The sequence below is a fragment of the Carlito syrichta genome, unplaced genomic scaffold, assembly GCF_000164805.1.
Source record: "Carlito syrichta isolate Samal-C Ts95f unplaced genomic scaffold, Tarsius_syrichta-2.0.1 Scaffold289164, whole genome shotgun sequence".
In the NCBI taxonomy this organism is placed as follows: domain Eukaryota; kingdom Metazoa; phylum Chordata; class Mammalia; order Primates; family Tarsiidae; genus Carlito; species Carlito syrichta.
In genome coordinates this window covers 66,006-82,472 of record NW_007233260.1, presented here as the reverse complement: position 1 = coordinate 82,472, position 16,467 = coordinate 66,006, and the positions used below count along the sequence as shown (strand labels likewise).

At 36.7% G+C, this 16,467-nt stretch overlaps 1 protein-coding gene across 1 annotated transcript in view; it reads right to left on the bottom strand.

The window, feature by feature from the left end:
- Positions 1–16,467, bottom strand: part of LOC103256255 (sodium-dependent phosphate transport protein 1-like) — a 49,054-nt gene that overhangs the window by 2,068 nt on the left and 30,519 nt on the right. Inside the window, exon 10 of the mRNA XM_008054156.1 lies at positions 6,414–6,504. Coding sequence (XP_008052347.1) covers positions 6,414–6,504 — 91 coding nt within the window. The remainder of the gene's footprint in view (positions 1–6,413; positions 6,505–16,467) is intronic.

The window sequence follows — 16,467 nt, the reverse complement described above, 5'->3', positions numbered from 1 at the left end:
CACCTCAGCTTCTCAAAGTGCTAGGATTACAGGCTGAGTCACCAAGCCCACCCCATCAACATTTTTTGTACATATTTCTTGGTGTACATACATTCGATTATCTTTGAGTGTAATTACTGAGTTATAAAGAAGGCATAACTTAAGCTCTACTAGTTATTACTTATTCTCATAAATGTTTACTCATTTGTATTTCTACCACTTGTGATCAGTTTTCTTTTGGACACATCATTGCTTATATTTGGTCTTAGAGATCACTAAACTAGTAACTGTGCAGTGTGAGAAAGTTGTGATTTTTTTGTCTTTACTACATTTATTAGTTATTTGACCTTACAAAGTGCCTACTTGCATCTTTTTCCTATTGCCTTTCTCTTTTCTTATTAATTTTTAGTAACTATGTGCTTTTACTAAAAAACATCCTGGCTTAGTTATATGTGTTACAAATATCTTTTCAAATTCAAGACTATTTATTCTATTAATGGTATCTTTTGTGGGAACAGAAGTTCTTAATTTTAATGCTATCAAATTTATTACCTTTATCTTGATCTTTATGTTAGTGCTTTTTTGGTCCTATTTAAGAAATAATTTTCTGTCGCATCATGAAAATGTTCCTCTGCACTATATACATTTTATATTTTGCCTACAAGTACAATCCATCTCTAATTGATGTTTTGGTATGTTGTGAGATAAGCCAATTTTTTAAATAATGAGATTCTTTTAGCCCATTGCGATTTTATGATAGGCCCATCCTCTCCCACTGCTCTACAGTTCCACCTTTGTCATAAATCAAGTGCCCCTATATGTGGTGTTTTTCTACACTCTTTCTTTAGTTCTACTGCTCTGTTTATCTACTTGAGGTCATACCATACAGTATTAATTTACATAAAGTTGTAATGTATTGTAATAATCATTAGAGCAGATATTCCAGATTTCCTCCTTCAAGATTCTGTAGGTTATTCTTAGCCCTTCTGAACACATACCAATTGCATAAAGACCTTTTCAATTTCCACACAAATAATTTAGGATTTTGATTGGGATTTTATTGATTTTTCAGAACATTCAGGGGAATGAGGAGATATTTTACAATCTTGAGTCTTTTAGTACATGAAAATGGCATCTTTCTCCATTTATTTATATTTTCTTAATTTCTCTCAAATCTCTTATGATTTTAATTATGTAAATTACATAAATCACTGCTTAAATGTATTCTTAGATATATGATTTTTTATTATAGTGTTACAAATGGTATCTTTTATAAAATTTTTATTTTCACACTATTCGGACATTTAGAAAAAATACATATTTATATATTTACACTATATCTTACATCATTCTAAAACATGCTTATTAATTTTAATAATTTATAAGTAGTCTTCTGATTTTCGTTGAACACCACCTAAAAAAAGACTAATTGTATTTGTTCTTTTTAAATTCTTCTTTTTTTTTTTTTTTCTTTTTTTTTTTTGATTGGAGTCTAACTCTGTTGCCCAGACTGGAGTACAGTGGCATGCTCACGGTCACCCTAGCCTCGATCTGATGGGCTTGGGTGATCCATCTGCCTCAGCCTTCCAAGTAGCTGGAACTACAGACACATGCCATTACGCCCAGCTAATTTTTTTGTGACTTATTGTAGAGACAGGGTCTCACCAAGTTGCCCAGGCTGATCTTGAAACCTGACTCAGGTAGTCCTCTTGCCTCGGCCTCCCAAAGTACTGGAATTACAGGCTGAGCCACTGCATCCAGACTCATTCTTATTTTTCATATTTTTGTACTTTATTTCTAGAAATAATATAAAGTTTAATATAAATAAATAGTGACCAAAGGCATCTTTTTCTTGTTCCCAATCTCAGAGATAAATGTTCCATATTGTATTGTTATATGTGATATTTGCTGGAGAAATTTTGTATCTACTCCTGTGTCCCATCAAAAAACAGTCAATTTCCAATCAGTCAATCATTTGTTGAATATAGTCCCATCTTGTTCTAACTTAGTCTCCAGATTCTAATTTCTGTCCCCCCAACTCTAGTCCTGAGAGGCTGTAAAAAACTCTACCCAACTTCTTCACTTCTCAGCTGACTATTCCAGAAGGAAAGAGATACTTATAGAAAAAAATTCATCAAAATGCAAGAGTAATGTTTATAGCCTAGATTGTGACCCCAAAATTCTCACTGCATGCTACTTCACTGATACTTACAAATATAAATATGAAACATTAGTGCACATAGGTAAGAAACTGAATTTTCCATTTATTCTTTTTTATTTATTTATTTATTTTTTTTTGAGTTGGAGTCTCACTCTCTCGCCCAGACTACAGTGCAGTGGCGGCTCCCGGTCACTGCAGCCTCGACCTGCTGGGCTCTGGCAATCCTTCCGCCTCAGCCTTCCGAGTAGTGGGAATTACAGACACGCACTACCATGCCTGGCTGATTTTTATTATTATTATTTATTGTAGAGATGAGGTCTCGCCAAGTTGCCCAGGTGGGTCTCGAATCTGCGGGCTCAGGCAATCCAGTCACCTCAGCCTCCCAAAGCACCGGATTACTGGCTGAGCCACCAAGTCCGGCTTCCATCTATTCTTAAAGGGAGAAATGAACCAATTACTGAACTTGCTAATATCAGCAGCTAAACACCTAGAGTGTATTTCTTATTTTAAAAGTATGTGTGGATTTCTCTACTTATCTTTTTTTGTCTTTGAGCCCTGTCATAATTTGATTGTGATAGGAGGACATATGTGTGATCTCAGTAGTTTTACAATTGTTAAAATGTTCGTAATAACACAGTAAGTAGTCAGGTTTTGTAAATGTTCCAGGAAACCTTGAAAGGAATGGGTATTCTGTGGTTGTTGAGTGGGGTAGCCTATATATTTCAATTAGACCAAGTATATAAATTAAATTAACTTATATTTTTATAAATTTGTTTCTTTTTGTTACAACAATTACTAGATGTGGCATATTAAAATATCACCTATACCTATGCTTTCGTCATTTCTTCTAGTATCTCTAGTATTTGCATATTTTATGTGCATAAGCAAATGTATAATTGTCATACTTATTGAATAGAATCAGATGTCATTATGAAGTGACTGGACTCATCTCTCACAAAACTTTTTGCCTTGATGTCTCCTCAGAGATCAACATAACTACAACAGCGTTCATTTGCTAAAAACTGCATGGAGTGACGTTTTCTCTATTAATTCTAACTTTTTTGTTGCTTTTTATTTTACTGTACATTTATATGAAAACAGCACAGTGTTAGGTTTCATTTCTTCATCCAGTCTGACCATTTGTTGTTTATAGTTGGAGCTTTTAGCTAAAGTATATTTAAAGTAGCTCCTGCTATCTCTAATTTCCCCACTTACATTATTTACTTTATGTCTGCACTTCCTGCTATATCCTGCATTTTTCCTCTTTCCTTGCCTTCTTTTATATTAGGTATTTTTTTTATCATTTTATTTCTCTGTCTCTAAAACTGATGTTGCTTTTTCTATATTTTTTAGTTGCTAACTTATAAATTGCATCATGTATTTTTGATATATTAAACTCTACTCTTAGTACTTTTATTTTCTGGTAAAATAACATGAAGTCTTTGAAGTCCTTTACTCCTCTTCTCCTGATTTTAGTATTATTACTGTTTATTTCATTCTTTCTATATATATGGGGTTTTTTTTAACACCACAAGATGTCATTTTTGTTTCATACAGTAAAACAAGTAAGTGGATTTGCCCACTTATGTATCACTTTTGTTGCTCTTCCTTTTTTTCTGAATCTCCAACTTTCTTTCTTTAAGCCTAAAATCATTTCTAAATGCCCATTAGTGAATGAAACTTGCTTAGCTCTTGCTTGCTTGAAAATATTTTCCCGGTTTAAAAACTAAATTAGTGGTTATTTCCACTAAGCATACGAAAGAACTCATTCTGCTGTCTTCTGGCTTCCTTTTTCATGGATGAGACATCAGAGATCACTCTGTTGCTCGTTTGAAAGCAATCTTTCTTATTTTTTTGACTGCTTGTGTGAACTTTTTTCTTTGTTTTCTGCAGTTTATCTATGAGGTGTTTTGCTGTGGGTTTCTTTTTTATTCTACTTGTGATTATTGAACTTTTTGAAAATGTGAATTTCTATCTTTCTGGAAATGTAGAAAACCGTCATTTTCTCTTCAAATATACCCTCTGCCCTACTCTCAGTCTCCCTCTTCTGGGACTCCAGAGGATTTATTAAATGTAAGTTAAGTCTTTACATGGGATCATCCTTGTCTCATGCCATCTATTCTGCGCTTTCTTTCTGGGATTCATTCTGTAAAAATCCTAGCCTCGGCCTTATTCTCAATCTTCCTCTTCTGGGACTCCAGAAGATCTAATGAATGTATGTTAGGGCTTTGCAATGGGACCATCCCCGTTTTATGGCACATAGTCTGAGATTCTTTCTGGATAGATCCTCCTGGCAGGTCAGGATGGAGTAGGTTATACTACAGTGACCAACACCCTAAATCTTAGTGGCAGAGGTTTGTTTTTTGTTTACACAGAAGGTACACAGTGAAGTGGCCAGAGGTATGCTCTACATAACTACTGGATTCCTGGTTCCTGTTGGATAGAGTTGTAGTCAACATTCTAAATGTTACCGGTTGCTGTATCAAAGAAAAAGAATGCTTTCCTGGTTTTTAATGATACTACTCAGAACTAACATGTATCACTTCCTCTCATATTGTATTGGCTAAAGTAAATTACCTGAATACATCTAACTTTAAAGAAGATGGCAAATGTCCAAGAGGAGAACCAGAAGAAATATTTCAGCTGCCACAATGGACCTCCCTGCCTGCCCTTCAAATCATTGAATATTTTATTCATTTATGTTTCAAATGCTTAGAAAATATTGTTTCCATTGTTCTCTCCCTTTGAAGCTGAGGCAGAGGCAGAAAGATTAACTTACTAGGAAGAGACAGTTTTGAACAGCACTGAAGCCACATTTCCTCCCACATTTTGGAAGTTAGCAGAGAAGTTAGCTCAGCTAACAATTTTTAGAAGTCAGTTCTGCATGTCTGAGTGAGCTCAGTGGACAAACAGGAGATATATGCTCACGGGAAGGAAGAAGACCTTGGTTATCTGGAGATTCCTTTTTCTAATGAGGCCACTTCTCTGACCAGGAAGCTTCCATCTTTCTAGTCATGTTTTCTGCCTTCCTGGTATCATAAGTATGGAGAGTGTGATGGTGAGGCTCTTCTCTATGAGAAATTTGGTCATGAACATATAGACCATCTCTCTCTGGTCCAACCTGGGATAATTGGGAGGAATTGCCTGTACAATACTAATACTTTTCTTGCAAGTTTTCCTTCAAATAAACTAAATTTATGTATGCTAATGGTATGAAGGTGTCTCCTTTGCGATTACAGTTTCATGCCAGCATTACTATTCTGTTTCCTCCTTTCTGAATATTTTTAGGATATTAACTATCATTTTTTACTTGTCATTATACCTGAAGACATAGATCATCCAAGTTGGGGATGATCTAAGACAGTCACGGCCTTCCATGGTCATTTACCCATCTGGAAACAAGCTCTTCTTTCATCTTTAATCTCTGAAACTTTGTTGTACTTTTTTTTTTCCATATGAGACATGCATTTAAAATTATTGTTAAAATTCTCTAGGGCATTATGTTTTTAACTGGAAAAATTTAGGTAGCTTTGTCCATGACACTTGCAGGAACAGAAGTCTGCCCTCATTGGTATACTTTGATAATTCTTTAACTTTACCTACTCTTAATTTTTTGTCCTTTTTCTGAGAAAACTGTAACTTGTTACTTATACTTTTACTCAATCAGATGCCTGTATTGACCTAGTCACATATTCATTATGAAAAATAACTGGGAAAGGCTGGGTGTGGTGGCTTATGCCTATAATCCCAGCACTTTGGGAGACCGAAGTAAGAGGATTGCCTGAGCTCACAGGTTCGAAACCAGCCTGGGCAACTTGGCGAGACCTCATCTCTACAATAAATTAAAAAATTATCTGGGCATGGTGTTGCATGCCTGTAGTTCCAGCTACTTGAAAGGCTGAGGCAGAAGGATTGCCCGAGTCCAACAGATCGAGGCTGCGATGGCCGTGAGAGTGCCACTACCCTCCAGCCTGGGTGACAGAGTGAGACTCTTACTTAAAAAAAAAAAAAAGAAAAATAACTAGGATTCAATACAGTACCAATAGCCAACAATCAAAGAGATCCCAGCACAAATAATTGATATATAACAAGAAAAAAAAATTATAGATTTGGAACAATGCCTAATGTGACCAAGTTTATTTTCATATGACACAGCAACTCATTACTCACCTCTTGCTGGCATCTCCTCTCCAGTTTTTCATAGATGTATTACCTGCTTTCTCTGTACCATTGATGGTGGAAAGATAACTACTTATGTCCATATGTTCCTTACCTGACTTAGGATAAATCCAGTTAAAGAGGAAGCAAGTGATGATCCTAACAGTCCTATTGCAAGTGTCCATGCTTTGATAAGTCCATAATAACTATATAAAAGAAGGAATAATGCACAAGATTAAATTTGTACAAAGTCAGGAAAAGTCAACCTAATGAAATGAAGTTTAAGAGAGATAATTGCTGATTTTGCACATTAACCATTCCTACTTCTCAAATTCCATTAAAATGTCAAAAAAAGTATGTAAATATAAGCAACTTTCTGGTTTCACCACAGAATCAGAAAGGTTGACATTATCAGTAAAGAATATGAAGATATTAAGAAAATGGGAGCCAGGTGTGATGGCTCATGCCTATAATCCTAGCACTTTGGGAGGCTGAGGCGAGAAGATTGCCTGAGCTCCTGGATTCAAGACCAGTCTGGGCAACATGGAGGGACCTCCCCTCTAAAAAAAAAAAAAAAAAAAAAAAAATAGAAAGAAAGAACATGGGAACATACAGAGTGAACCCAGCAGAGTTAGGAAATCTATAAATGCATTTGAGAAATTCAGAAGGTGATATGTGTTGGTGATGGGAACTGGTTTTGGTGTAAATAAAAAATTAAAAGGCTTTGTTCACCTGGTCCAGGTCCACAGTCTTAGAGTTACTGATCCCCTAGTTTTTTCCCAATATTCAAACAAGGAAATCAGAAACCCAGTTTAAAGAAATTATAAATGCCCAATCCTGAATGTTCAAACAAATTTCATCAGGTCATGGGCTACAAAAATCAGGGAAGCCATGGAAAATAATAAATAAAGAAAGAGTCAAGTCCATCACCCATGAAGAAACAAGTGTTTTGGGGGGGTACAAAATCAATGTCTAATCAAAAAATGAGTTCAATCCAGGATTGGGTATGTTTGTTTTACTGCCTGCTGATTTCACCATTAATGTTTGGTGTTTCAAGAGAGGATAAACCCTTTTTCCTGTATTCCCTGAGAATACTTGCCAGCAGTGCTTGCAGCTGAAGTATTTACACTGAGATAACTCACAGCTTACCCCCAAACTTTGCAAAATATCTCGATTGTATCACTATTTTTGCATCACTCTTTCTATTGTTATGACCAAGTAAGTGAGAAGTCACGCCAGCAAGCTGAGTTTAATTAATTAGAGTTTTATTAACGCATGGATCAAGAGCAGGCAAACGCCAGGAAAAATAACTCTTGACAAATTGGTGCAGTTTGTGACAAGCTTTCATAGGTAAAATTTGCAGTATTGGCTACATAGCAACTTAGTGACCACAGCAACTATTAACTAACAACTTGACAACCAAAATGGAAACTTTTGATTGTTAGGGAGCTTTGATTACTCTTATGTACCTTAGTTAGGTCACTAACAGAATATAAGAACAAAATATGAAAATATCAAAGCATAACATTTGATTTCAGTTAACAAAAGCATACAATTACATGGAACTTATGGCTAAGGAGTTTTGTAACAGTCAGCAGGAAATGATCAGCACGACCTGCCCAAAGGAGACAAAGCTGGGGGTCTGCAGTCATGGGAATGTTACTGTAATCACACATAGGCATTGATTCTTAGATCAGGCAGGTAACTGAGATGAAAGTTTTAAACAAAATGGAATAAGCTGGTTAATATTATTATTTTGCTAGCAATTTGATTCTATTAACTGATTTAGCTTGTTTCAGTATATCAATAGTCTTTGGGGGGAAAAGACATCATTCTATTTATAGCATTCTTTTTTTAGTAGTAGCATTTCCATATAATGTTCCACTTTGTGTTTCATGTTTTGAAATGTACCATCTCAAATAAATTATTAAATACTGATCATCATATTCATTTCTGTTACTTTTGGATTAGAGACAAGTTCTATTTAGAAATAACTCTAAAAACAATTTTTATATTTTATTTTTAGATTGAAAACCAGCCAGATTTGCTTCAGCCTCAAAGAACGTGCTTATGTACAATTAAATGAGTGTGGTGAACTACACTTTTTTTCCTAAACAAGAAATGGGTTAAGATAGCCAACATAAGGCATCTAGAGTGTGATTCTCCTATAGAATAAACAAAGGTAGAGAGAATTTCCTCTGTACTCAGAGAGTAACAGGACCAGCAGCATGCCCCACAACTCATCAAAAAAGTGATAACCACACAGTGCAAAGAAGAGAAAAATCAATCAGCCCATAATGGAACTAACCAGATTCTCCTTCAGATCATGACAAAGACCATAGACAGGCTCCGGTCACAAAGGGAAAGATGAGTGAGGGAAATTGAAGAATTCTGTGCTCCTGTCCTGACTTGGAGGGCCCCTTCAGTCTTACAGGACTCCAGTTCATCACAGGACCCTGCCTTACACACAGCTGTGTTCTGCTGAAGCCCACACAGAGAGGTGCAGGAAAAAATAAAAACCCCTAAGCAGCTCCAGCTCCCAGATCCCAAAAACTCAGCCCATGCCGATGGTTCCTTTCTAGCCAGTCTGGGAGGGGATAATCTTCAAGGCAAACTCTAGACGGCAGACAGTTCCTGACTAGAGTGGCCTACTGTGAGAACACCGGAGACCCTGAGGCCAGATGCACTTCTGACATTCCAGAAAGTAGACTACCTGAGGCTAAGGTAAGTAGCCCAGTAAGATTTATGCCCATAGCAACCCTTACTCTCTGTGTAAACTATTTTGTGCCTGATCTGCACAACAGCATTAACCCAGTGGCCAAAGACTCCCTCCTAATTCCCAACAGGGTAGTCAAGAGTGCACACAAGGCCAGGCATGGTGGCTCCAGCCTGTAATCTCAGCACTTTGGGAGACCAAGGTGAGAGGATTGCCTGAGCCCATGGGTTCAAGACCAGCCTGGGCAACTTGATGAGACCTCATCTCTACAATAAATCAAAAAATGGTAGTGTGCACCTGTAGTTCCAGCTACTTGAAAGGCTGAGGCAAAAGGATTGCCTTAGTCCAGTGGGTCAATGCTAGGGTGGCCATGAGCATGCCACTGCACTCCAGCTTGGGCAATGGAGTGAGATTCCAAGTCAAACTCAAAAAAAAAAGAGTGCACACAAGTGAGATGCTGGAGCTCCTGTTCCCTCACTCCCTTCAGAGGCTTAAGACAGACAGAGAATTTGAATAATCCCCAGAGCCCCCAAACTCCTCCTAGGTTGGCTGGACACTTTCTTGAGCAACACTCACCAAGGAGAAACCCCACAGCCATCTTCACAGCTACCTTTCCCCCACAGGTGCCATCTCCTGGCCAGAGGTCGACAGCACAGCCCATTACATCTGATATAATACCTCATCTTTGGGGAAGGTCTGATCCCAGTCCCCAACTAACACCACTGTCCAAGCCACACTGTCATTCAAGATGCTGTTAGCCAGGGTAGGTACCCAGCACAGGACTGCCACAACTGGCAATTGAGAGACTCACCACCCCAAGGCTATAGATAACCAAGGGAACCTTATAGTGCCCACATCACCCTTCTGCCGTTAAATAAAAATAGTCTATACAAATGAGAAGGAACCAGGAAAATAATTCTGACTCTATGATAAAACAGAGTTCTCCAACACACCTAAAAAAAAAACCACACTAACTCCTCAGTAAAAGACCAAATGAAATATTTGTAATTCCAGACATAGAATTCAAAAAGTTGCTTACGAAATTGCTCAGTGAACTTCAGGAGTAAGTTGAAAACTAACATAAAGAAATTTGTAAAACCATTCAGGACATAACTGAAAAATCCTTTAAAGAGACACCTTAACAAAAAAACTGAAATCCTGGAAGTGAAAAAAAAATTATTTAGGAAAATATAAAATGCAGTGGAAAGTTTTAACAGTAGATTAGAACAAGCAGAAGAAAACATCTCGGAGCTTGAAGACAAGACTTTTGAATTAATCCAGTTGAACAACAATAAAGAATGAGCACCAAGAGAATGGAACAAAGCCGCCAAGAAATGTGGGATTATGTAAGACATCCAAACCTAAGAATCATAGGTGTTCCTAAGGAAGAAAAGAAACAGGTTTGGAGAAACTATGTGATGGAATAATGAAGAAAACCTTCTCTGACTTTGTCAGAGATTTAAACATTGAGATACAAGAAGCCCAAAGAACTCCCAGAAGATTCATTGCAAGAAGGTCATCTCTAAGGCATATAATCATTCAGTTATGAAAAGTTAATGTTAAGGAAGCAATTTTAAGAGAAGTGAGACAAAAGCACCAAATAATTTACAAAGATAAACCTATCAGACTAACAGCAGACTTCTCAAAGAAATCCTACAAGCCAGAAGGGGTTGGGGCCTCAACTTCAATCTCCTCAAACAGAATATCAGTCAGCCAACAAATCTTGTGTCCTGCAAAACTAAGTTTCATGAATGAAGGAGAAATAAAGTCTTTCTCAGAAGAGCAAGCATTGAGGAAATTTGGCACCACTAGACCAACTCTACAGTAAATACTCAAAGGAGTTCTAAATACTGGGGGAAAAAATCAAAGTATACCAGTAGAAAAATGCTGAAAACAATAAAGTTCACAGGCCTTATGGAATTCCAACACAATAGTGAAAAGAAGTAAATAAAGCAACCAGAGAACAACTAATATGATGAATAGAATGGTACCTTGCATATTATTAACTCTGAATGTAAATGGTCTCAATGCTTCACTAAAAAGATACAGACTGGCAGAATACATTTTTCAAAAAACACAACCCAAATATCTGCTACCTTCAAGAGACACACTTAACACACAAAGACTCCTATAGACAGAATTTTAGGGGTGGAAAAAATAGCCTTAAGCAGCTCCAGTCCTCATATCCCAGAAACTCAACCCTTGCTGATGCTTCTTTTTAGCCAGCACAGGAGGGGACGGAAAAAATATTCCATGCAAATGGAAACCAAAAACCAGTAGGAGTAGTCATTCTCATATCAGATAAAACAAACTATAGATTAACAACAATAAGCCGGGCTCGGTGGTTCAGCCTGTAATCCCGCGCCTTGGGAGGCTGAGGTGAGTGAATTGCCTGAGTCTGCAGGTTCGAGACCCACCTGGGCAACTTGGTGAGACCTCATCTCTACAACAAATCAAAAAATTAGCCGGGCATGGTAGCGTGTGCCTGTAATTCCAGCTACTTGGAAGGCTGAGGCGGAAGGATCGCTGGAGCCCAGCAGGTCGAGGCTGTAGTGGTCGGGAGTGGCCACTGCACTCCAGTCTGGGTGACAGAGTGAGACTCTAACTCGAAAAAAAAAAAACCAGTAAAAAACAGTCAAACGTGGCTATATATAATGACAAAGAATGAATGCAAAAAGAAGACATAACAATTTTAAATATAAATACACCTAACACCAGAGTCCCCAGCTTTATAAAACAAATTACATTAGACCTATAAAAGGGGGCGGATAGACAGCAATACAATAATAATGGGAGACTTCAACACTCTGCTGACAGTAATAGACAAATCATCATCAAGGCAGAAAGTCAACAAAAAACTTTAGAGTTAAACTGGACTCTAGAGCAAATGAAAAAAAAAAACACAGACATATAAAGAACATTCCACCCCAAAGCTACAGAATATACACTTTTCTCATCAGCACATAGAATATTCTCCAGGATAGATCATGTGAGAGGCCACAAAGCAATTCCAAATAAGCTCAAATAAATGAAAATCATATCAAGCACCTTCTCAGACCATAGTGGAATAAAACTAGAAATTAATTCCAAGAAGAACTTGTGAAGCCAAACAAAAACATGGAAGGTAAACAATCTGCTCCTGAATCATCCTTGAGTCAACAATGAAATTAAGATGGAAATTAAAAAATTTCTCAAAATGAATGACAATAATGAAACTAGTTATCAAAACCTCCAGGACACATCCAAAAATGTGCTCAGAGGAAAATGTATAGCACTTAAGGCCTACATTAATAAGACTGAAAGACTGCATATTGACAACCTAACTTCACACCTCAAGGAACTGGAAAAACACAAACAAAACCCAAAGCTAGCAGAAAAAAAAAAAAGAAATAATGAAAATCAGAGCAGAACTAAATGAAATACTGATATTAAACAAATACAAAGGATCAATGAAACATACTTGGTTCTTTGACAAGATAAACAAAATTGATAGACCACTAGCTAGACTAATTAAGAAACAAAGAGAGAAGGTACAAATTAGCTGAATCAAAAATGAAAATGGAGACATTACATCTGCTACAACAGAAATTCAAAAGATCATTTGAGACTATTATGAATACCTCCTCACAAACCTACCAGACAATATAAAGGAGATTGATAAATGCTTGGAAACATACAACCCTCCAACCTTGAATCAGGCAGAAATAGAAACCATGAATAGACCAATAGCAAGTAGTAAGATTGAAACAGTAATTAAAAATCTCCCAAGAACAGCAACAACAAAAAGTCCAGAACCTGATGGACTCATAGCTGAATTCTTCCAGACTTTCAAGGAAGAACTGGTTACCAATTTTACTGAAGTTATTTCATAAGATTGAAGAGGAGGGAATTATCTCTAACTCATTCTATGAAGCCAGTATCGCTCTGATACCAAAATCAGAAAAGGACACAACAAAAAAAGAACGCTACAGACCAATATCCCTTAGGAACATAAAAAGAAAATCCTCAACAAATATTAGCAAACTAAATTCAACATCACATAAAAAAGCCATCACAAACAAGTGAGTTTTATTCCAGAGATGCAAGTGTGATTCAACATAAGCAAGTCAATATACATGATCTACTACATAAGCATACTTTTTTTAAAAAATCATATGATTTCGATAGGCACAGAAAAAGCATTTGATAAAATTCAGCATCCTTTCTTGATAAAACCCCCAGCAAAATAGACATAGAGGGAACAGTCCTAAAAATAATAAAAGCCATATTTGATAAGCCCACAGCTAACACTGAATGCATTCCCCCTCAGCAATGGAACAAAGCAAGGATGACCATTTTTACTACTCCTATTCAACATAGCATTGGAAGTCTTAGACAGAGCAATCAGGCAAGAGAAAGAAATAAAGGTTATTCAAATTAGAATATAAAAAACCAAAGTATCTCTGTATGCCGACAATATAATCTTTTACCTAGAGAATTTTTAAGAACTCCTCCAGAAGACTTCTGGACTTGATAAATGAATTTGGTAAAGTTTCAGGATACAAAATCAGCATACACAAATCTGTAGCACTGCTATACACCAATAGCGACCAAGCTGAGAATTAAATCAAGAACTCAATTATGTTTACAGCAACAGCCAAAAAGCTAAAATATCTAAGAGTATATTTAACCAAAAAGGTGCAAGATCTTTATAAGGAGAGCTAGAAAACCCTGATGAAAGAAATTGTAGAGGACATAAACAAATGGAGAAGCATCCCATGATCATGGATTGAAAGAATCCACATTGCTAAAATGATGATATTATCTAATGTGATCTACAGATTCTCTGCAATCCCTATCAAACTACCAATGTCATTTTTCACAGAATTAGAAAAAAATCCTGAAATTCATATGGAATCAAAAAGAGCCAGAATGGTCAAAACAATCCTAATCAGAAAGAACCAAGCTAGAGGTATCACATTATGTGACTTTAAATTATGCTACAAGGCTGTTGTAACCAAAGTAGCACAGTACTGGAATAAGAGTAAGAAACATGGATCAATGGAATAGAGAATCCAGAAATAAACCCAAATCCCTGCAACCAATTGATCTTTGACAAAGCAGATAAAAACAGGCACTGGGGAAAAGACACCCTATTCTGCAAAAGTGGGAAAAGTTAGATAGCTACACGCAGAAAAAAATGAAACTTGACCACTGTCTCTCCCCATATACAAAAATTAACTCACGACAGATTAAAACTTTAAGTGTCAGAATTGAAGCCATAAAAATCCTTGAATAAAACCTAAGAAAAACTCTTCTTGACATCAACCTATGCAAAGAATTTGTGTCTAAAACCCCAAATGCGAATGCAACTAAAATAAAAATAAATTAAGTGGGACTTATTTAAACCAAAAAGCCTTTGCACAGCAAAATTATCAACAGAGCAAATAGGCAACCTACAGAATGGGAGAAGATATCTGCAAACTATACATCTGACAAAGGACTAATATCCAGAAGTTATAAAGAACTCAAACAAATCAGCTTGAAAAAAGCAAACAACCCCATTAAAAAGTGTATAAATGACATGAACAGACATCTCTCAAAAGAAGATATACAAATGGCCAAGAAACCTATGAAAAAATGTTCAACATCACTAATCATCAGGGAAATTCAAATTAAAACAACAATGAGATGCTACCTTACACTAGTCAGAACGGCCAGTTATAAAACATCAAAAAACAACAAATGCTGACTCAGATGCGGAGAAAAGGGAATGATTACAGACTGTTGGTGAGAGTGTAAATTAGTACAACCTCTGTGGAAATTGGTATGGAGATTCATCAAATAACTAAAAGTAGATCTACCATTGGATCCAGCAATCCCACTACTAGGTATCTACCCAAAGGATCAGAGGCTGTTATACAAAAAAGACACCCACACCCAAATGTTCATTGTAGCACAATTCACAGTTGCAAAGATGTGGAAACCTAAATGCCCATCAGCCAATAGTGAATAATGAAAATGTGGTATATATACACTATGGAATACTATTTAGCCATAAAAAAGAAAGAAATAATGTCTTTTGCAGCATCTTGGGTAGAATTGGAGAACATCATCCTAAGTGAACTAACTCAGGAACAGAAAACCAAACACCTCATGTTCTCACAAGTGGGAGTTAAACTAAGGATCTGCAGAGGCATAGAGAATGATATAGTGGACATTGGAGATTCAGAAAGGGGAGAGTGGGAAGAGGGAGAGGAATTAAAAATCACCTATCAGGTACAATATGCATAGGTGGTGTTGGTGGTTACACTTAAAGCCCAGATTTCTTTGCCACTATGCAATGCAACCATGTAATTAAAAACTATTTGTACTTGCTAGAGCTATTGAAATAAAGGGGAAAAAATGGTGCTTCCAGGTTTCCCCTTTTATAAGAGGAGGATCTTTTTGTTTTGGTCTGTTCTTAATATTTCCCTAAAATTATCCCATTTCTACTCTGTCTTTAAATGTTAAATATGGGGAGAGGGTTATGCTCTGGTTATTAATATATAGGTCCTTGATCATAAAAGAGTCACGTCCAAACCTAGAGTCCTTGAATGTTGAGCTGTATGCAGTCATGGGGTAGAATGTGAGTTGTCTCTTTTTGGGGAGCAAGAGAGTGTATTCCAATGTGTGAATAAGAACATTTATGAGCATTCACAGATGCAGGTTGTGGTGAAAACTGTTAATTGTCCCTAGTGTTCATTGTTCCCTTTTTCACTTTAAAACCACTAGAATTTAGGTGGGAATGGGGGCCACTTATGACTTTTGTGAGCCCTTTTGTGAGACTGTCACTTTTGCCTTCATGAGCCCTCACCTCCATAAAAATGTTTAGAAATGTATTTTACAGGCTGGGCTTGGTGGCTCAGCCTGTAATCCCAGCACTTTGGGAGGCCAAGGCAAGTGGATTGCATCCGCCTGCAGGCTCAAGATCAGCCCAGGTAACTTGGTGAGACTTCATCTCTACAATACATCAAAAAGCAGCCAGGCATGGTAGTGCACGCCTGTAGTTCTGGTTACTTGGAAGGCTGAGGCGTAAGAATCGCTGGATTCCAGCAGGTCAACACTGGGGTGACAGTGAGTGTGCCACTATACTCTAGCCTGGGCGATGGAGTGAGACTCCAACTCAAAAAAAAAGAAAATTATGTTTTATGACTGCTCTGATATAAAAGCAAATACATTAGCATTAGACACTAATATATTCCACCTAAGAGTTTATTTTTTCTCTTACAATTTGAAAATAATTTAGAACGTTTTCCTGGGTTTCTAATATTGTAGGTTTTAGATATAGTATTTTTTGTGTAGCTGATAGAAATATGATTATCTAGTTATCAGTGTATTTTAATTAACATAGATTCAACACCCTATAGGGTATTATTGGTTTTGTTTTGTGAGTTCAGTTGTTATTAGATTTATCTTAGCATATTTTCCTCTT